The sequence below is a fragment of the Xiphias gladius genome, chromosome 3 (assembly GCF_016859285.1).
Source record: "Xiphias gladius isolate SHS-SW01 ecotype Sanya breed wild chromosome 3, ASM1685928v1, whole genome shotgun sequence".
Taxonomy (NCBI): Eukaryota; Metazoa; Chordata; class Actinopteri; order Istiophoriformes; family Xiphiidae; genus Xiphias; species Xiphias gladius.
The window spans coordinates 6070728-6094282 of NC_053402.1; the positions used below are offsets into that span (position 1 = coordinate 6070728).

The 23555-nt window shown below is 40.2% G+C and overlaps 1 protein-coding gene across 4 annotated transcripts; it reads right to left on the reverse strand.

Moving 5' to 3' along the window:
- Positions 1 to 1133: 1133 nt before the first annotated feature.
- On the reverse strand, positions 1134 to 17465 carry tlcd4b (TLC domain containing 4b). 4 transcript variants are annotated; one of them, XM_040122833.1, is made up of 9 exons: positions 17157 to 17465; positions 14583 to 14735; positions 11886 to 11975; positions 7836 to 7894; positions 6978 to 7072; positions 6788 to 6861; positions 6373 to 6662; positions 3966 to 4052; positions 1134 to 3832 (listed from the first exon to the last, which is right to left on the reverse strand). In XM_040122833.1, exons 2-8 carry the CDS (start codon positions 14726 to 14728, stop codon positions 3997 to 3999), a joined length of 810 nt encoding a protein of 269 aa, XP_039978767.1. In that variant the 5' UTR covers positions 14729 to 14735; positions 17157 to 17465; the 3' UTR covers positions 1134 to 3832; positions 3966 to 3996. The 4 variants fall into 4 exon arrangements, with proteins under 4 accessions (XP_039978767.1, XP_039978763.1, XP_039978756.1 ...); XM_040122829.1 differs by adding an exon at positions 15780 to 15856 and having other exon boundaries at positions 1134 to 4052; XM_040122822.1 differs by having other exon boundaries at positions 1134 to 4052.
- Positions 17466 to 23555: the final 6090 nt, after the last annotated feature.

The window sequence follows — 23555 nt, forward strand, 5'->3', positions numbered from 1 at the left end:
TGATACTCAATCATTCATGGCTTACACTTAAACTGCAACTTTTTTTAGTGCTTCCATTTTAACAGTTAATACAACTTCTTTCAGTATTTCAGCTATAACCTCAATTACTTTAAGTATTTCAGCTATTAAAAATATTTAATCTGTTAATCTGCAGTGAGCACATGCGCATTTTCTTCAGAAAATGTAGCCTTTTCTAGTCAGAATTATCTGAAGGCGTGGTCACTCATTCCTATACCATGTTCTGCCTGAGGTTGTTGTAATGCAGCACAAAGTGGACTGTCCATGCTTTCAGTTGTTTTCACACTTCTTGATCTTGGCCCTTGCTCACTGGCTGGAACAGGCTCATGGCATCTCTGGCTGAGGTAGGTGGTGACACTTAAGTGCTCCTTGTTAACAAGCTGGTTTAAAAGTCATTTTGATCACCTCTGGGTAAGGGTTTAAGCACCTTGTAAAATTGGCTGTTTATAGCATCTCCAAAGACTGGAATGTGATGTTTTTTTGTTTCCCCAAGTCTGGGAAAGGTCTTCCATAAATTCCTCCTGAAATAGGCATATCCCTATAATCTGTTTATTTTTACATAATTATAACTTGCTCAGAATCATGGCTAGCTTGTGCTGCTCACAAGAAACAAACTCAAAACATAGATATTTGACCTTGTAAAGAGGAAAAGAGGGGATTTGACATTTATAGTCATGAATTCATTATGTCTTACAAGCACAACTGACAGGAGGTAAATACCCACGAGAGGCTGTGGCTCACTTGCAAATTCAACAATAAAAACAGCACAAACATTGACATGTACTGCACATGCTTCTTTGTTTTGGGGATGGAAATTGTGTTGAATCAAGTGATGAGTGTAATTTTGTGACATGCAGATGTGCTTCTCTGTGTATGTGACATGCAGGTGATGATATTCACTGTGTATATCACCCTGAGCAAAGCCTGCAATATGAATTAGTGCTGTAGTAGCAAGACGAAATTTTAATTGAGTCTCTGCTATGTGACCATGTTTGGTAAAGCTCCTCAAGCAGTCTCTGACCAAGCCCCTTGACCGACTGGTGCACACACACAAAGATGGTTTCAATCACAGACCTACTATGGCTCAGAGCCCCCCCCCCCCCACACACCAAATCTTTCACTTTCCATGCTCCTTCATATCTTTCTTTCATCCGTTTGTCAAATCTCTTGTTTTACCCTTTCATCTCATTGTAATGTCTCAGTCTGTACTTACCCTACCTACCCTTCCTTTTTTGTTGAATACATCCATCATGTTCCTCTCTCCATCACACACACACACAATTTTACAGAAAAGAGACACATGGAGCAACTACCAGTCTTGCTCCATGTTGGTCTACCCAGGCACAGCTGGTCTTGCTGTGCCTGGGTAGAACTATCATACTACCAGCCCATAGCTGATGCATGACTGGACCAGTTCAGTATGCTGCTCTCTGGATGCATTACACTGAATACAACAGGTCATTCCCATGCTGACATCACTGTTAAAAAACCAATGATTTAGTACAAAAGTTAAAAGGAAACCTAGGCTGGCGTAGTAAGAATAAAAAAGTTCACCAACTCTTTTCTCTTGTCTTCAACTTTATTGAAGAACAACACTTTCAAGTAAGTCTCAGCTTTCAGCACTACAATTACATGATCATTAGTAGTGGTCATTGTAGAGGACAGCAATCTGAGCCACAAGGTAATGCTCAGACAAGGACCCTAAGGCCAATGTGTAGTGTAGGCTGTTTCACATTAAAATCTCCAGAAAAAAACAAACAAACAAAACAGATCATAACAACTGCATTGCATTAAGAGACAAAATAAAAAGAGCTGAAAAGGGATGGAACATAAGCCACACTGGCAAGTCATTTAAAGGAAAAAAAAAAAAAAAAAAGATGGCGAGTCATTTGATTGAAAGTTTTCCAGTCATTCTTAACCCCTGTACATATGTTGTCATCCTGTTACGTTGAGATTCAAACTATCCTATATCATTGTACACCTCGGATCAAACTTGAAATTAAAGATTTTAAACAAAAAAGATGGGACAAAGATAATAGTTGATTAAGTACCTTGTGTAACCTTGAGTAGAACAGCACAATATACTGTTTTAAGTACCAATTTTAATGCAGCTTTGTTATAATGTACCTAAAAGATCAATACTCAATCTCAGAACAGGACATTGATGTGATTCGTATATACCTTTTTAATCACATCTATCTATCTATCTATCTATATCTATATATATCTATATCTATATCTATATATATCTATATCTATATATATCTATATCTATATATATCTATATATATTGATATCGATATAGATATAGATATGCAGAAACAAAGGCAACTCGGTTGTTCTAACCTGATACATTACTTGGTGCAGAATACAGGAGATGCAGCATAAATATCAGGTCTTGAAATATATTCTATAGAAAATCCTGACAAAAAGTACAAAAACTCAACTAAACTATGAGTCTAAACTCAATGACATCCAAAACACACACAATGCTCCTACAAGAAGTGTATCAAGATCACTGCTCACCCAGTCTCAGTAAATCTACCCCACTTTAGTCAAATTATTTTGGCTACTTGACTGAACAATAGTTACAGTTTTATTCTAAAACTATTCACAGTTTTGAGTTGAGAAGGCTGGAGAAATGAAATGTTAGCCTTCCCATCACCTACCTGTATATCTTCAAGAGCTTATGTCAAAAAATATAGTTTGATTTAATCATATTGGAAACTGTGAGCTCATCTTAATGCCACTAAATAATCTATCACAACATTCACAGAGACATATCCCTGTATTCAGGAGAACACAAAAATCAACACAAAACAGGCTTCCCGAGTGGGATCAGTTTTGGATTATAATACTTGGCCGGATTAATTTTTGTGCAGGCGGATTATAAAAATATATACAGCGAGTATACACATGGAACAGATAGGAGATTATCACTGGATTATACATTAGAAAGATCACACTAATCTAAATCTGACTGCAACACATCTACCATTTGTGTAAAGGCACAAGTTACTGTAGCCCCTCCTCTGTGGTGACAGACAGAAATACAGAAGATCACTGAGTTGTTGCTCCACAGGGAGTGTGCTTTATAGTTCCACAATGAAAACACCACCAGACATTCTCAGACTATTATAACTCTCTATGCAACTACAGATACCAGGCCTTAAATGGGAACTCTACAGATTTTACACATCAAAGTTTGTTTACAGATGTTGGGGTGTACAATATATTGTATAAAGTATTTTGTGGCTCCAAAATGAGCTGTGCAAAGTTTGATAAATTGCTTCAAGTGATTAGAGTCAATGTCGGTTGGGGATGAAAACTAAAAATTTGAAAATGAAAAATATCTGGGGGTGTGGAGTTAGTTTACCAGACCTCTGTAGCCCACTCCTCATCTCTGCTTGAGTCAACACTAGCCACTTCTAGCATAACACACCCAAATCTCCAACAGTGGTGGTCACGTTGCATTGTGGATAATGTAGGCACCAGGTTTTCACAAGGAAGAATAATGCTTGGAATAAAAAAAGACCAAACTGTTTGTAATATTCATTTGCAATGTGAACTAAAATGCCAAAAATTCAAAAGAAAAAAAAAACCTGTCTTCTTGACATACCCAATATAGCAAAATAGTTTTTATGCTTGGCTGAGGTGGAAAAGTTGGGTGTAATGAGAAAAGCAAGATGCAACAAAGTGCAAAGGAAACAGACTTGCTAAATCAATAATTACCTATGTGAAGTATGCGACTGAAACATCACTCAAGCTTTGCTTCATTGAAGAGACTATAGTGCCAAACGAACTTGTCAGATCTCTGCGTGGAGCAGAGGAGACTGTAAATTTCACATTAATACATGTAAAGAAAACAGAAATGCCACATCTCCATCAGGTTTTCTAATTTGTTTTCCATTGTTTGAGTTTTGACTGGAGCTTTCTAATCACCTTACCTTTTTGCATCATCCTCTTATTTTCAATGGTTTAATGGCATCTGACTGTAGAATTAGCTGCACCGTCTGTTCTCCATGTCTCAATTCCTAATAATCACATAACAGGGGTGAATAGAAACGCACATTCATTAGCAATTTCTTGCATATTTTTTTGGAATTTGGTTAAATTTGAGCTACATTTGGATGGAAACCTGGCTATAATCTCTGGCTCTACTGCATCGATTTAAAAAAAAAAAAAAAAAAAAAAAATTCCTATCATCCATTTCTAGTGTTTCTAGTGTGTGTGACAAATACCTAATCTGAAAAATCGTCTTGTGTTTCTGTCTGTCGTGATATCAACTATGTAGTCATTAGTGTCAGCTAACAGTAGACTGCACAACGAGAAGAATAAATGAATTTGTAAAACCAAGAAATGCCAACTGTTATACAGATAATGTGGTAAGGAATTTGTGAGTTTGCCATATAGTATGTACAAAGGTACCTGCACAGTTACTGTATTTGTATATACTGTTCACACATGCAGGGAGATTAGAAAGGAATCAAAAATACATGCATTCAGTCTGAGAGGCAAAATCCTTAACTGTTTTGGAAGACAAACCTTTTTCAGCATTATATTAATGCAATTAATATTTAGATGTTATTAATCTATGTAGCGTATTCACCAAGGCATCACAGAAATATGTCAATCCTACCATGCTGTATAGTGATAATTTATAGTTTATAAAAAATTAAAAAAAACACATGCAGATGGCAAGATTGCTTTCAACAGAATATTGTTTTCACAGATTTGATTATTACCTAGCGAATTTTGAAAAATTTCATATTGCTAACATTCAGCAACAGGAAGAGCACCATGTCAGTGTTTTAGAAGGGCACCAAATACAGTGTCTGGTTTGCATGCTATGCTATACATGTGCAAACTTGCACATCCAAAAGTGGATGTTTGTGTGAACTTTTTCTGCTCCCCTCCTCTATTAGGTTCTCAGTCACTGAGAACAGAGGAGATAGATGGAAGTATATAATCCTCCTTGGAGGTGTTTCTCTTGAAAGGTACACTGACAATTTAGTGAGAAAAGTGATGCCACTATGTTCCCCTGCACTGCCTGGAATAAGCTCTAAAGACAGTTAGCAGAGAAGGAGAAGCCCCTCTGAACCAGTGATAGCACAAAAGATAACATTTTAAAGGCTACCTACTGTACAGTACAAAGAAAAAAAAAAATGTTGATTAACTCATGAGGAAGGGGTTGACAAAGTCTCTGTAAGGCAGGGGAGAGGTAGAACAAAACCAAATGTTCAGGCTGGATATGGGGAGTTCTATCCAGTGAGGCAGAGGGTTGCAATGGATGTGATAGGAGTGAGACATGTTACTGTGACCGCTAAGGAATTGAGGCTGTGTAAAATAAGGTAAAATAAGAGAATAAAGAGAGCAAAGTACAGCACAGGGAAGCCAACATGATGAATACTGAAAAATAACCTTTTGAAAAGCTAAGGATGTTAGAGAGTGTGGTTCTCTCTCTCCTACATGTATATTCTCAATTTTTTAATATATAATCCAAATTATAAGGAGGTTGGAGGGGGATGGCTGGTGATATAGGCAGGCGCCATTTGTTACAAGTAGGCCACAGCAGGTGATACTGTAGAAGAGGCATTATGGTGTTTTTCTGTCTCTTTGTGAGGTCCGATCAGTTTTAGACAAGAGCCCTATGGATTCAAAAACAGTGTGGGTCTGATAGTGTTGAGAGTTCTTGACTCCGTAGGCCACGTCTCCTCGAGTGTGGATGGAGTATGAACAACAGAAGAGGCCTCCAGTCGCTCAGGAGCAATAGCAAGCAAGAGATGGTTGTCGTCTGAAGGGGCTAAGCTTTGTTAAACTATGTGATCTTATTCCTCCAATGTTATTGCTTTTCTGTATTTCACAGGCACTTCAGAGGATTGGGCGTTGGCTGAAGTTGAGCGTGAGTGGGGACTGAGGGGCGATGAGAGAAGAATGGTGGTAAGGAAAAAGAAGTGAGTGACAGACGGAGTTAAAAGTGTGCTTGTGAGCGCTATCTTGTCATCTGCGACCAAAAGCTATCACCCACCAGGATACTAATCTGTCAGTGAAAACACTGAGGCTGCAAAGGCTGGTGCTTGAGTGGGTCAAACAGCAGTCTCCTTGTCCTGTGTCAGGGTCACCTGAGGACTCTTAGCCTAGTCCACTAGCTGGCTTCAACAGGATCAAGGGCTACTGTTGGGATTCAAGGGTGGGAGTGGAGGGACAATGAGGCTACAGCAAAAGAGAGAGGCTGTGAGGTTCCTGGGTGTCCAGCCTCCCTCCCTGCTTATGTTTGTGTCTACATATCCTTTACTCTACATCTTTAGTCTGTGTGGTTGTTGACATACTTCCTGTCTATGGTTGTTGACATACTTCTTGCCTCTCGTCCTCGTCTCCCAGTCAGGACTTTATAGCAGCCACGAGCAATCTTGTACATCCAGATAGTGTTCAGGATATCTAGGGCGATGCAGGAGGTGATCCAGGCCACCTGAGCACCCAAACCCAGCCGCTCAAAGTCTGGGGTGCCAAAGGTGGCGAATACACTAGCCCAATAAGATGGCATGACAGCAATGCGCACCAGGAAGAACACCACCGCCATGGCAACACCATTTAACACTACCATCCAGTGTGAGCGGGGGTACTTTAATGCCTCAAAGAACCACCTGAAGGGAAAAGATGATTAAGAAATGTCAGGTTGGAACCTATGTCAGCCAAATGGTAAACAAAGGAAATTAATCATGGAACATGTTAACAAATAGCAGATTGTTCACTAACAGGGCTGATTTACCTTTGGTTCACAAATGGTGTGGATAACTCTGAAATGAGACGAAAGTTGGCAAAGTAGGGAAGCACGCCACGAGTCTGCAATGATCAAACATATAATACACGCAAGCAAAATGACACAAGTACAATACATGAATAACCTGGTTAAATTACTATTTTAGTTGCTACACTCAGGGTCTAGAAGAGTGACTCACCAGCACAAAACCATATGCATAGAGCGCCGCCAAGTGGTGACAGACAAAAAAGCTGTCCCCCATAGTGATCCAGTTACAAGCAAGCAGCACAAGGTCTAGAGAACAGAGAAGAGAGGTTAAATGGATTTGTCTGTTTTTGATATGTCTATCTGGCTGGGAGGAGTATTATGTAAATAACTGCCTTTTAAAGGCAAAGACCAACAACTGCACCAGTGCTGAATCCAAGAACGAGAGGTTAAATTTGTTTTACTGAATTGTCTTATTTGAGACAATGTATAGGACATTTAAGCCTGAAAAATGTCAAATTAAATCTAAATTGTGGTCATAACCCTCAATTTCTTAAACCATCTGAGTTAAGTGTAGTTGGGTACACAAAATGAAAAGGACTTCCTGAATCATACTTTTTCCTTCGACATGTTAAACAATGTTGCAAGTTTTTTTTGATCAATGCATCTGTTAATTCACATATTACAGTGCAGATTGCTAGACCTCTTTTATCCATGACAATGGATTCAATCTAAAATTATAAGCATTGCATAGGTGTTTATAATCACCTATGTTTCATAGAACAGAAACTGCACCAGAGGTGAATTTAAGAGCAGGTTACAAAATGTAGAATACATTTGTAGAAGACAATATATAAGTGATTTAAGGCTGAAAAAATGTCATGAAATCTAAACTGTAGTCAGAGACACTCCATGATAAAATACTTTCTGACTCCTATTGTTCCATCTGAGGAACTTTGTTAATGCATTGCCTTTGTGTTTGTAACTACATACAAGTTACTTCAGAGTCAAAGTCCTTATTAGTCCATATTAGAAGAAATGATCGACAGAAGCAAAAACAAAAATAGCTCACCATAAAGGAGGTAACCACAGGTTATGGCGACATTTAGTTTGACAAGACTGGGGTCACCCCTGTGGAACAGCAAAGAACAGAGTGTAAAGGTTCTTTCAACACTGCTGTAACACCGCCACCCTGAAGGTAAACAAGCCAGGAGGGAGAAGCTACTTAATATTCTAGAAAACTCTAAAGCACTCAAATTGTGTTCTTCTTATCTACTTCTGTAAACAGAACATGATGCAATTTTGCAAACGAATATTTGTAATAACATTCACATAATCTTCATGAATCACATAGAAAGGTCACTCAGGGTTGACTGTCTAATGATTGTCTAATGCTGATGCTTGCTGTGATATCCTTGTACATGGTTAGGTCTTGATTAAAAAGAACAGCATGCTGAAAAGGCTGGAAAGGAAGATGAGCTTGTTTGTGTTGATTCTATAACATAATAAAATAGCTCTTTGAGCAGAGAATATTCACATATTAACTCTTTGTTTCCCTCCTTTGACAAAACTTCTTTATAAACAGTAGTTAGTTCAGTCCATAGACCCCTGACCTGTTCTGATGATCATTTTGGTGTCCTTGCAAATAACATTTGTTCCAAATAACAATGAAGGTGTCTCTGCTTCAATAGACATCTGATCACGGTATCAGTCACAAGTATCGTATAACAAATGACTCGCTATCTGCTTGTGTAACAAAACCCCACAACACACATACTGTACAAGCATACATGCTCAAAAGCCCACGCACAAACATCTACTGTACAAAGGCTCACCTTACACACTAGATGACCCTGGGGTCACCACTGTCAAATTTTATCCTGCAAATTTCACCTAAGATTGTTCAGCACACTATCTTCTTTTGCAATAAGCACTGACTGAGTACATGTGAGTAATATGAAAATATGTCTACTCTATTTGTATGCATATGTGGCACAATGTCACTGACAGCTAGAGGCATCTTGAACAAGCAACTTTGTCCAGAACTAAGCAACCAGCAACATCTCATCAGCTTGGTAACAGTGTTAATGAAGCATTTTTTTCTTTCTCTCTGATTATGTATCTAATCTAATGTCTGTTTCACAAGAGAGTGCTCCCCCTGTTAACTGATCAGTTGCATTAGTTTACCACTGCACTTAGAAAGAAATGTAGCAAGCACCTATAAGCCTGGATAATACCCAACCTAAGTGATAGTGTGATAGTCAGAGAGTCTGCAAGCTGCTGTCAGAGTCCAAAGGCTTCTTGATAATCACAAATCACATCAGTGTCATACAGCTTCAGTTTTTTAAATGTAAACCCAAGCTCCTCTCTCAATGTACTGGAATTTGGCCTGGAAAGTGATATGCAGCCTTTTACACAGTAAGTATTTTATTTGAAGAAGAAGAAGCCATTTTAGGAACATATCCTAATTTTCCTTTAGGTGCAAACAAAACTCCTATGTGGTCCAGACCTGTTGTACAAGTAGAAGCTGTAAAGAAGTATGCTTTTCTTAACAGCAGGAGAAAACCCTTTTAATAGTATAAAACCTCTAAGAATTATAGTCTTAGTCTGAATGAACTGAGAGTTTAAATAAGTTTCCAAAATAAAAACAGAAAAGTAAAACTTCACATTAAGTTAATATTTACTTCAATAAATCAGTTTGATGTGCATCATGCCTTGCTAATTTACTGAGCAGGACGACAACTTTTTTTTTTTTTTAATTATTTTCTAAGTATGAATATTTTGGCATGACAACTTATACAAGTCAGTAACTACTGACTTGTATGTCAGTAACAACATATGCGTCTTTGTCTTTATGCAAGCTGTTCGGTGGAAGATTCTCATGTTGCACATAAAAGTGCAACATCACCTGTAACAATATATTCATCTCTGACTGCCACATTGCCTTGACTGCCCTCCCTCTATGTCTTGAACAGCTTTGCTTTAAGGTTCCTTTTTATTGTGTGATTTTGGGCTGTCTGAGACTAAAATTAACAACAATGTGAGAGATGTGGTAAAATCTTTGGACTGTGAGACCAACAGCTGATTTGGAGCTTTGCTGAGCAAAGACAGCCTTCAGCAAAATTCTGACAGTGTCACAAAACCCACAACAAAAACCCCACAATGTCACTGCTGCTACGACCAAGCTCTACAAACCAACGAGAATACAACATGGAATGATGCAGAATAAAATGTCCAGTGCAACAATTTTGTACAATAGAGACGAAACAGAAAGGAAGTTTGTGGGAAAATCTTGTGCAGCTGTGGAGGCACATATGGATAATGCGGGCTGACGACATGCTTTTGCTCTCACATACTTTTTTCTATTTACATTGTAGCGCCACAATTTACCACGCATTCAATCTGACATTCCTCATATTGTGAGCTGTAATAATATTTTCTCATTTTTTCCAGCCCTTTCATGACTACTGACACTGTAAAATTTGTTAGGTTATTTGTCTGCTGATTTGTCTGCTGATTTCTGACAGCAGGACTTCAACCTCTGTAGGGTGAAATCTCTTTTAGCTTGGGTCACATTTTTTGGACTGAAACTTGACATTCATCAAGTTGAAACTAGCAATATAGAAGTTTGTGCAGTTAAGTGAGCTTGAGCGCTGACCTCACCTCAACATGAACCTGAAATTTGGTCCGCCTTTCTCCTCTGATGGCCCTGCACATTTTAAGTTTAAGTCAAGATAAGCCAATCAAGAAATGCAGCAGAGGCATGGCTGTCAGACACACTGCTTTCTAACTGAATGGACTATGATAACCGCCAGGGCTGTGCTAGCAGCCAGAGTGACACACTGAAAGAGCCTGAGCAGCAAGAGAAAACAATGCAGGTTCTAACAGACTGGCTTTGGCCAGTCCAACCATATTGAGAGCAGCAGGGAGAACAATGCTGCTGTGTGATGGGTCTTAATGATACTGTAATACAATGAGATTGACTGGAAAATTAATGCACGCACCCCTCTGGTGTTGCAACAAGATGAGCTTTAAGGCATTAGGATACTGCCGGGGATTGACTTGGTGCTGGTGGGTGATTGGAATAAGCTGAGAAATTCAACAAGAGGGATGGAGCCCCCCACCCCACCCCCACCCCACCCATTCTCTTTTTTCCCCCCTTTTTCAGTCTATCAGTAATGCCGGATGGGGCCGACACAGAGACAATAAGAGCGAGGGAGGTGTGCTGCATTGATTCGACAGCCCAAGATGTTGGGTGCTGCTACTACAGACAGCAAGAAGCAGGAGGAGGCTCATGGAAATCTGGTGGTCGCGGGGGTGGGTGTCACATGAAGAGAGAGGGAAGGGGAGGGGGCATAAAACTAGGCTTGTGTTGTTTGCTATGAAAAGGAGTCTTGTTGGCAGGATTCTAGTCCATCTGCTAGAGAGCGAGGAAGTGAAAGAGGAAGCGAAACAGAGGGAAAAGGAAAAGAGAGAAAGAAGAGTGAAGTGAAAAGTGAGATACAGAAAGAGAGATTGCTGAAGAGACAAAAAAAAGGACTGATTAAAATATTGGAAAGGTGAAAGAAATGGAGAGGAAAATTACTGAGTAGAAGACAGAGGAAGAGAGAAGACAGAAAACACAATAATCAAAGCCTAAATCCACTGAATCTGCAACTCTCTGGAGACTCCACTGATCAGTTCGATCCATTCTTTCTCCTTCCCGCTTTTATTATGATGTAGGGAACACCATCATCATCATCATCAAAGGTATTATTTACCATTTCCTGACAATCCTTCACTACTCCCCGCTTCCCATCTACAGCCCTTCATCTTTTTCCTTCCTCCCTTATTAGCTAGTGATGGTTGCCGGACTGAAAGGGCAGCTATGAGAAGACAGGTTTCTCCTAAAAACACATAAAGCATTCACACTACTTTTTTTTAGCCTGCCAGAATGACGAAGCATAATGAGTAAGTATTTTTGCCTATTCCGCTCGGTATATAGCATCATTTCTTTTTTGTGAATGAGGGTTTTTAGGATAGGATAATTTTATTTGGATGTCATAAAATATCTTATTTCATTTTATCACTGTGTTTTTGGATATTTCACTTATGAACTAGCTTTTGTTTCTGTTCCTCTTACCAGATGGGGTTGGCGTTGACCTTGTCATCGAACCACAGGATGTACAGACAGAACAAGCCCACAATCAGAGCATGCACAGTCGACACCAACCTGAGAACGGACACAAACACATAAGATCAAGTTAATAAACATTATGGCAGACTATTGGAGTTTACAGTAATTAATTGTAATAAATGAATTATTAAAATAGGGATTGAATAAGTCTCTGCTGTCTTGTTACATGTCTGGTCATGCTTGCATACAGTATAAAATTACATCTATGTTGTCCTGTCATCTATGTTGCATCACCCCTCACCAGCAGTTAAAAAGGGATTTGGCTGAACATGCACACATGCTCTTGTGTGCCCCCGGAATGACAAGCACACAGAGAGGACTAGTAAAAACCTTATGGATTTTTTGATTGTTCACCGGCCCACATTTTATGCATGAAACTGCAACATTTATTTACTTATTATTTACTTATTAAGCGAAGGTGTCACAACGCCGTTCTAGATCTTTACCGCCCACACTGACCCCTGCCTTTGGCCTTTGGAGTAGTTATCTGTGACACTGAAAAGATACTCCAGAGGTCCAGTGGCTCTTATCTCTCCTCTACCAGAAACACAGTTCCTCCACTGTCACGGTGCAGCCTCTGGGGCACAGTGGCCCCTGTCAACAGGCATTAGTCGCTGGCCTGAGGCCTGGCCAAGACTGGCTCTACAGATGGGCCACTGTATGAGTGGATGAGTCCATTATTACTGCTGAATCAGAGTCAAGTGTCTGAGAATGGAACAGACATGGAGGAACTTGGATAGAGGAAGTTGTTTAAACCAAGTGTCCATTGCGCTGCCTGTGTAGGCCATGTTGTGAATCTCACAGCCACTCTCAAGAGTGTTCTAGTTCATAAAACTGTGTTCAACACTAGACACGCGACCCTGCTCTTTCTTTGGAAATGCTTTCTCCTTCCTCTACTGGCACTTAAGTTGTGGTTACATAAACAACATATTGAGACACTGTGAGCAGGCTGTTATGCAACAGTAGACCACTCTAAAGTGAACCATTAGTGCCTGGCCTTTGACTTGTTTTGAATTCCTTGGTCAATACTCCCTGTACTTTCAATTATGGACAGATACAGTAGGCTAATGTAAACTATAGTGGTATGAATCAAGAATTATCCATGAGTACTCACAGACAGCAAAAAGGGCAAAGGAAAAGAGACAAAAAACAGCTAATAACAATCAGTGAAAGATGTCATGCAACTAAAAACTATTGCCCTCTGAACTTCACCCGAGGTCTCTGCTTGAAACTTCAGACCTCTCTGTGCTCCACTAGCCGTTCACATCACAACTATAGTTGTGAGGAATGATGATGAGCTGGCCTGAGGCTCATCAGCATCCATCTCAACAGAGCTTCATCACCAAAACCATTCGTGGGGTCAGTTTTTTCAGGGTGTCATGACTTTGCAACGGTACACAACAACAGTATTCTAAGGAAGTGTGTCTCAGTACACTTATGGTAAAATTTCAATTCAAATTTCACATCAAGATTTTGAATCCTTTTCATTCAAGTGTCAAAGAAACAGTAAATACAAAAAAAAAAAATGAGTGAAACAACACAAAACTGGTGGTGTCATTTCATTCAAGTCTGTCCTGTCATATAATTACGGGGAAAAATTCCAATTAAGTATCTCTGTGTGTATTTTCAGATGTAATAAGTAAAGTGTGATATCTCATTTGGCTTTACAGCTTCAACACCCAAAAGACTAAGTAGTCTAATTTTTTTACTTTGAATCCCTAAAACCCAGTGAGATCCCTCTAAGATCTTTAGTTTTAGTTTTGAATTTTAAACTATATTCAAAACCTGAAACAATGTCATGAATTTTAGCAGTTTCCTGCAGTGTTTTATATATTTAACGAGGATGGCTACAGTATTGTTTGGAAACATCTACTAACTAAATTGATCATGCAAGATGTGTCAGGATCTGGGTAGCTTACTGCCTCAGCTAGACATCTTAACATATGTGAGTAAGACAGTGTTTTTAACAATCTCATATAGGTATCAATATACAGTATTTTGTGTCATATCTGTTCCCACGTGACATAAGGTGTACGAGATGGGTGGCAGCTACACATTTTTTGAGTTTGAAAATTATGGATTTTAAAATCAAGTCTCATTAGAATTAGACTGCTGTTTGCTGACCGTCTGTTAAGCGTCACAACAACCCTTGATGGGAGAGCTAATACTAAGAAGAAGTAAGAATTTTTACATTTTACAAAATATGCTTATTTGCTTTCTTTTCCAGAATTAGATGACATCAATCAAGACTATGCTTATACCTGTACAGTAAATATGAAGCTGGAGAAAATTAGATATAAAGGTGTTAATTGTTGAGCTTTAGAAGTACTCCTAGGAGGATTTTGTTATGTTCAGACAGAACCAGGCTGTTACCCACTGTATTCAGGGTTCTCATCTAACTCACAGCAAGAAAGCGTATAAATGTTTCCCAGTTTAAACTTACTGGCTGAGTTAGCTGGCTAACTTTCATTTGAAAATAAGGGACCCTATCTTTAGTGTAATGCATCCAGTCATAAATAAAAAGATGATAAACCTCAGTCCAGCTTTGGTGTCCACATGGTGACAAGGTCAAACTGCCAGAACACTGGCCTGTTAAGAAAAGTCCTGCCTATGGAGAGGGAATAGTGGGTCCCTGTGACACACCTGGAGTTCCACTCTGTCAATTTGGTGGGAGGCAGCCGTCCATAACCTGGTGTGATGGCAGAGGAGAGCCGTGGGCTGGCCATTGAGAAGAGTAGCTGGAAACCCACGAAGCTGCCAGCTACCACAGTCAACTCTCTCATCTCCATCACTCACCTAAACACAACAGGGAGGGAGGAAGGAAGGGAGGGGTGAGGGCAGGATACAGAGAGGGTGATACAAATGGACAGGTTCAATCGATGACTGTCAGTGATCCTGGGCAGTGCCAGAAGAGAAACTGAGGTGGCAGTGGTGTTGAGAGGGTGAAGCGTCACCCTGTGTGGTTCATCCAGTCCACAAAGAAAGGAAAAGAGACAGAAGGAACAAAAATAAGCCGAAGACTTGGGCTATCTAATGTAAGTAACATGAGAGCTTTAGACAAGTAGGGCAGTCCACTGAGGGGGAACAGAAGATGAAAGGAACAGGAGAGGCACCAGAGTTAAGGGCAACAGAGGGAAAAGCACATAGTGGCAGAGACAGAAAAAAAGTTAGTGGATGCTGTACATACAGTAGGTAACACAGCCTTTAGATTTGGAATAGAAGGTCTCCATCATTATGCATATTTTGCAAGGGGATTACAGTGAGTTGTTTAGGACACACATAAAATCCCTGAGAAAAAAACAAAGGCTGAGCGTGGAAAGAAAAGAGGATTTTCAAGGTGAAGCAACTGGCTAAGCTCATGAGAAGGAGGCTGTGGAAGACTGTTTAACAAGTTTTTAGCCTGTATTTTACCTCAACAATGCACTTGTTGTAAATGTTTAAATCATCCGTGTATTAGAAGTTTATTTTGTTTCCTTATTGATAACACTTTGATTTATCTTACAGATTTAAGTGTAATCAGAATTAGTAGTATTAGCCAGAAGAGACAGAAGTGTTGGACTATTCCAATTTAAACTAATGAGAGCAAATGTACAAACTAACTGAAGAGATCTGTTTACTCTCAGGTCAACAAACTAGAAGCCTGTCTTTACACACTTTACACACAGGCAATCAGTGGAGATTAACTGAAATAGCACCATGTTTGCAAAAGCAGCAAAATCAGTTTGTTCAAATGGTCTTTTTCTAGGCATGGTTAAATGATGGAAGTGGAGAAATGTAGTCTTCCACTTCCATTCACTTTAGATGGACGTTACCGCTCAAACTGTAACAAAAAATTCTGACCGTGCTTTGCGCCACCAGATGTCTCAGGGTCGGGCCAGAGCATCAACAACTTGCTGACTCTGGCCTGGCCACCTTCTCTAGGTAGACAAAAGAAATAGCAAGTAAAGTAGTCTTAGTAATTGTAGTCCTTAACTTGAACTGAGGAAAAGAATTCCTGACATTGCTAGCAGCTTGTGAGTGTTCCACAAAAATTATCTGGCTTTTTTTTCTCAGCTTCCACCTTCTCAAAGCCAAGCTAGTACAACTGCAATTACAGCAACTCCTATTCCATTTAGCTTTCCCATTCCCCAATCTCTAGAAATTGGCAAATTCTAGGCTGCATTTTGTTCTCGGAGGCGCCACACCGCCCCAAGAGCCTCTTAATTTCCCCGGCAGAAGCTATGCACATTCCTGGGTCATGGTGATCATATGCAGCATGTGCCTGAATAATTCATTGGCATCCTTCACCTGGTTCACACTGCCCCATGGGAGGAAGCAGCATACAGAGCGAGCTTCCTCACTGCGGTTGACAGAACGGACATGAGATGTGTTCTGCCGTCCACGTTTGACCTTGTACCTCTGCACTATGCTGCTGCTGTCAGCAAACGATGACCCCGTGACGTATCGATCAAACATAAATAATAGCAGTTCACATTCCCCTGTTCCTTTGGAAATCTAAACCGGCCCCTATCTACCGCATTGCTACACCAGACAAATGGGTTTGAATCGCTCTGTAGCAGCCCCGAATGCACAATCCTTGGCCAAACTGATCTTAATAAACCTCTGCAGGCAGGTTTGGTCATGTCATGAATACTCATAAATAACTAAAAATTACTGCCATTTTTAAGATAACATAAATTTAGGATACAGACTCTATCAATAAACACTCTCCTCTGTGATTTGGATCATTTTGCACGCTGCGCTATAGCAACTGGCTTTGTGTAGTTCAAAGTAAAAGTTATATGTAATTAACAGTAATTGACAACCTTTCATTTTTATGTCTAACATGCAGTAGGTGCAAATGCATAAGGAAGCATTGCAGACAATTACTGGGACTGGTCAGCAACCTGTCAGATGCCATTAATATCGGCCTCATTATAACAAGGTAAAGCAGCCTGACAATACAAGGCTGTCAGGTGTTGAACGAGTTGTAACAAGCAGCCGAGCCGGCGGCCAAGTCGAAGCCCCGTAAATTTCTGGAGCAAAGTTGTTGGCTAAAACTGTAAGGGCTAGTACGTATGTGTTAGTGCTGCTGCCACAGACAGCAGGAGAGAGGCACAGGGCAGTCCCAAGATTTGCACGGTAAAAAATATCTGAATTGTTTAAAAAAATAAAATAATAAATACAGCATGTGCATTATATTTGATGCGGTTGAAGGAGCAGGGAGAGATTTGTTACCTGTGATCCGTCGCATAGGTCTGTGTAGGCGGAGAAGCCCTCTTTTAGCCACCGTCTTCTCCACTTTCTTACAACTTGACGTTAGCTAGCAAGTCGGCTAAACTGATACAGCCCGCTGACTCTCCCTGTGCGACCCAAGGAAACAGAAAAAAAAAGGCTCCTCTTTTACGTGAACAATAACGTGTGCAAACAACAATTACAGCTCGGAGAAAAATGACTCTTCTTACAGCCCTGTTTCCTCACTACCATGTATTTTTACTTATCAGCCAAATAGAAAAGTTTTTTTCCCCGTTTTATTTTAGCATTGACAGTAAGAGCCGAGTGGTGACGTCGACACGCACCCACCCCCTCGTGCACACGCCCCTCGGCACAGGCTACACCCACAAGGAACAAAGGCCACATTGCTATATTATTTATGATAACATGTAGCAACATAGATCTTGGAGACTTAAAGGATCATATCAGTGGTTTTGCATGTGTAAGCACATTTGCTAAAAAAAACACTACTTAACATTATTGGTAATCGTTTTGCGTTGGGTTTTAGAATTTTGAATGTAGGTTATTACTGTTCCAGCATCCTGGGTTTCCACTAATTTCCAAATAATATGAAAATCTATTACCAGACTTTTGAAACTTGCTCTCATCTTATTTTTTTAATGTTACGTGATCATTATGAGGCAATACAGTCCAAACTTTAAACTCAATCTGCATTGTAACTGCATCACAACACAATTATGTAATGAAAATGACGAAAACTGATGCACATTTTGTGGTCTCTGTGATTGACTGTCTTACCCTACTCAAGCAAGTTTTAGGATGTCTCCTAAGTCTAGTAATTGATCTTCATACCATAATGCCTTGATTGGTAACCAGAGGTGGCCTGGTAAAGGTAAAAAAAAAAAAAAAAGGTAATCCAAAATTCTGAAACTGTACAAAACACCTTCAAAAATCTTCAGGAAAAAAAAAATTAAGTACCTGAAATTAATTAATTACTCTATCGGCAGAAAATTAATCTGCAACTATTTTGATGATGATCTGGTTCCACCACACACACACACACACACACACACACACACACACACACACACACACACACACACACACACACACACACACTAAGGAATTTTCTTTTCACACTCACATACTGGCTTTTAGTCTTGGGCCTACATTGTATAGCACTAAAAGCTCAATAGGCAAGATCAAAATAGATACAATAACATACATGTGATAGTTACAAAGGTATTTCATTGAATTGCTTTAAAAAATAATCATTCTGTTTGGGTTAATTTTAACAAAGAAAAAGAGAATGATGGATTATATCCTCTTTTAAAGTAGTGAGTGATTCATTTTGAAAAATGGATTGTATGTTGCCTGACAGAGTATGAGGGACAGATATATGAAGGCAGTAATACTCATTCAATGTACAATCTCATGGAAGCTCAAAAATGAACATACTATAGGAGACATTTTAGGTATTGTGGTTTGATTACAACCAGAAAGCAAAATTAGACTGTGATACAATCCAATACAAATTTAAAAAGAGTTGGACTTTGCTGTGAAAAATTAAATTTGTTTAATATTTCCTTTCAAGTGTAGCACAGAGGAAATTAAGGGCAGAGTGACTGACTGAGTGACAGAGTGTGTGAGAAAGCACGCAGAGATGGATAAATGATATTTGTGTTGGCTGAAACAGTATGTTGAGACAGGATGAATCTAATGCCTTCTCTAAAAATGAAGAGCCTAACAGATTTACTAAACATCAGCTGCTAATTAAAGGAGAATAGATGCCATCATAGGACCAGTACAGTGAAATAAAGAAGTGTTGGGAAAATAATGTATTCAAATAATATCAGATAATACGACAGAAGCAAACATGGAAGCAGTGGTTGATTGGCTATCATTTGGTTTCCCTGGTGCAGTAGGTTGTAAAGTGTCTGGAAGTTGCTCTGTACTTTAAATGAAAAATATATTATGTGTACTTTGGGTGAACTGACCCTTTAAAGTCAAACTTTAAAGGAGTAGCTTGACATGTTGGGAACTCTGCTTATTCGCTTTCTTTCCAAAACTTGGAAAGATAGAAAGATGAAAGGGTCTATACTATTCTCATATCATATGAAGTTGGACCAAGAAGCTGATTAGCATAGCTTAGCACGAAGACTGGAAACATGGGGAAACAGCTAGCCTAGCTCTGTCCAAAGATAACAAAACCCGCCTACCAACACCTCTAAAGCTCACTAATTAAGCTTTAGCTAATGTTTCACTTGTTGGATTTGTAGAAAAACTGAAGTGTAAAAACAACACGTCTTGGTTTTGGTTGGGTTATGTACTGGACTATTTGAATACATTTTTCATGCATACATTTTTCATATGTGTCCTTTTCACTCCTGACAGGCTGTTGTGAATGAAAGTAAAGTATTCACATTTTTTGCTGTGAAATGGGTAAAAAACTGGGTGTGAAATAAATGGAAATTTAAATGCTGCATTTTCTTGCCAAACTGATATAAAGGTATGAAATGATATGTTAATAATCCACAGACCAAAGCACAATGTCTTTCTACTGAATTCATAAAAATCTCTAAAGAGTTTTTGAAAGCTTTTGTTATCTCATTGATTTAATTAAGTTTTTCAGTGTCACTAAACAAATCCTTGATTTACATTTTCAAGCATGGAAATTTCATGTCCCTGATGACTTACTGTAATTAACCTGTAATTCTGATGATAATGAGAACAACAAGGGCACTGTTTATTAGGAAAACAATTTAGCACAGCAGGCTACTTCACCTCACCGCAGACCAAAAGGCTGTTCTCATCAAGGTAAGACAGGATGAAGGGCAGGCTGCGGCAGGGCAGTATAAAAATCTGCAGGCCAGCTGAGTCTTTGGGTCAGTGCCATCCCTGATGTTTCTCTTTAGATGAATCATAAAATCTGTGTGAAGTGAATTCTTTTTTTCAACCTTGAGGACTTTGCTGGAAGGAGAAAGGTGATTGGCTTGTAGCCCAGGACAAAGAGGTAATTGGTTTTACAGTAGTGGATGTCCAAATTCTGAGCAGATAGCAATATATATGTAAACTTAAAACATTAAAAGTATGGAGCAGATCAGCCTTGGCTTGGACCTATGCTTATGGTGAGGTGTGCTGGTAAAACCCTTGTTTTAACAGGTAAAGATGCAGTGCATTGAAGTGAAACACCCAACTGAGTCTTGTCAAGCCACATCGCTAGAAAAACTACTATTAGAGATATCCACAAACTGCTGTGGTTACTGTTTTGGATAGCTGACAACATATGGTAATGATTGAGCTGGTGATCGTGTGTGGCCTGATGACAATGTTTGTGACATATATATACGGCCTTGGGTTCTGTCATCCTCACAACCATCTGTAGTTTTTCCAGAGTCTGAAGTGTTTCCACTTTGTGTCATCACTCGATCATGAGCTTTGCGAGTCTTGACCTTTCTCAGGTAAAAGAGGCACAGTCTAGCTTACCTGTTTAGTTTATGCCTGCACCTTTGCACTCCATTTTATTTGGTGAATTGGTGAAAGACCAACGATCTGATTATTCCTTAAGGAGACTGTTTGAATAGGTCTGTCCTGTTGAGGACTTAAAAAATATTTATCTTGGATATTTGGTGCAGAATTTATTTTCTCATGAGAGAGTGGATTCCTCCCTCTTGTGACAATTTCCTGCATGAACCTGTCGTTCAGATAGTTGTGTTTTACAAGTTTAAGGAGACAGTGTTTAAGACTTCACATCGTGATGATGTGGTGGTTTATATGAACATTAGGAAGCCTTATGCCCATCTTTTGCTTAATTTCTTTTGGCCATGTTTGAAACATGAAGTCTCTGCCTGCATTAACACTTGCAACACTTGTCAGCTGACCAGCAAATCTAACCAGACTATTGGCCCAGTCCCTCTTTGTCCAATTCCAGCCATCAGTCAGCCGGTAAAATATCTGATCGTGGATTGTGTGGGACCACTGCCTTCTTCAAAATCTGGTAGCCAGTACCTGCTGACAGTTATGTGCCAAGGTGTGTGCTATCCTGCAGCCTACCCTTTGTGTTTCATCCCAGTAGAGTCAGTAATTAAAGCACAAACACAGTAAACAAAAGATAACAAAAGAAACAGAAAGTGGTGGCTGGTAGCAATGCTGCCGATGTAGGCTGCAATGTGAGAGAGTGTGGGTGGAGCTAGACATGGGTTTTTGAAGGCCAGTCAGTAGGTGTCAGAAATCAGAGGAATGATGGAGGGAGGAGTTTCCAGGTTACCTGCTAAACACTGCACATAGAGTAGCTTTGGACATAACACCCCTTCCCATAAGGAGGTTGCGCTAAAGCAACCTCTCAATTAAGAAAATACCACATAACTAGAGTATGTAAAGGCTACAATGAATGAACTTACAACCTTGAAAGGGCATCTGTGAGCACATTGTCCTTCCCCTCGAATGTGCTGGATTTACATATTAAAACATTGCATTACCACGTCTACCTCACATGGTGTGACGATGGGTATAGTTGGCAATGGGAGTCTGCGCAGTGCATCTGCATTCCCATGTTTTGAGCCCTCCTTTTACTCCAAGGTTTACTTATATGCTGCCAAATTCAACAGCCACCCTTGCATTCCGACTGCTACAGGTTGTGAAATGCCCTTACTCTCTCCCAAGAGGCCCAATAGCGGTTGCACCATTACCTGCCACAATGGTGCAGTGTTTGCCAAACAGATACTGGTGGAATTTCTTGAAGCCGAAAATGATAGCCAGTGCCTCTTTCTCAAACTGGGAGTAACCCCATTCTGCTGATGAAAGTGAGTGTGACATGTATCCAATCAGTTTTTTCTGTTCCATCTGGTAACCGGTGGGATGAAACCGCTCTGACGCCATAAGGGGATGTATCACAGGACAAGTAGAGGGGCCTTGTGTCATCAAAGTCCACTAATAATTGCTACGACTGCAGGAATTTTTTGGCAGCCTCAAATGCCTGGCTCTGTTATTTTCCCAATCTCCACAGGACCAACCTCCTCAAGAGTTCATGTAGTGGCTCCAGCACAGTGGAGATGTTGGGCAAGAACCTGTGGTAGTAATAAAAGACTTCAACTGCGTCTGGTTGGTTGGCTGTGGGGCATTCACAATGGCTTTAACCTACCTACCTAACCTTTAATGCAACTGGATAAATCCCTTTCTGGTTAATTCTGTAACCCAGGTACACTTCCTCTGGCACCATGAGCACACATCACACATCACGTCTCCTCAGACAAAATCCTGCTGCTGGGAGTCTCCCCAGTACCGCCCCTATGTTCTGCAGATGGCTGGCATCATCAGTCCAAATCACCAGAATATAATCCACTTTACAACTAACAGGGAAAGTCCTTGTAGTAGATTGTCCATGTTGTGCTGGAATATGACTGGGGCCGATGCTGCCTGGTGTACTGATAGTGTTTATAGTTGTGAACTGTGTGTGTTTATTGTTGTGAAGTTGTTAGAGTCTCCATCCAGAGGAAACTGCTGGTAGGCCTGAGACAAATCCAGTTTTGTGACCCCCCCCTCCATATAGCCAACAAGTCCTCCATCTTTGGGATGGGGTAGTTGTCCAACTTGGACACTGGATTCACTGTAACTGTATATTGTTTCAATATGGGGACTATAGGGGCAGCCCACTCAGAAAAACTCACAAGCTTAATGATGCCTTCTTTTTCCAGTCTGACCAACCCAGTCTCAATTTTCTTTTTGAGAGCCTATGGCAAGGGCCTGGCTTTAAAGTACCGTGGGTTGGCATCTGGGTTGACACAGGTCTGTGCTATGGCCCCGACTACAGTGCCCAGCTCTCCTTTAAACACTTCCCCATGTTGTGAGAGCAGAGCATTCATCTCCTGCTACTGACTTATCCGCAGTCTGAAAATGGCTCTCCAGTCTAGTCTAACTGCTTTGTCTGCCCCTTGTAGCTAACTTGAGCATACATCTTGTCTAACACCCCTACTCTGTCTCTGGTGTCGGTGTACAGCTTTATTCTTGTCTGATGGAGTTTCCCCCCTCCCATCTTCCTGTATGTTTCCTCATTCAGAAATGTCTTGCCTGCAACTGTATATTTCAAACTCAGTGTCATGTCCATTCACTGACATTTGCTCTATGTATGGATCCAATCTCTCTTCATCCTCCAGATTGTACGGCATGTGCGCAACGTCCTCCTCTCCCTCATCGTTTTTTAGCCTATGTATTGCAACCCGTGCGTTTCCATGGCTTGTTCTGGGCTGCCTGTTACTGCAGCTTTTTTGGCCAAGTGCCCCCTCTCGTGACAGTTGTGGCAAACTGCATCTATGAATCGGCAGTCAGCAGGCCCGTGACTGCCACCATATCTGAAACATTCTGCGGAATGTGATAGCTGAACTTTATGAACAGGTGCCCCCAACC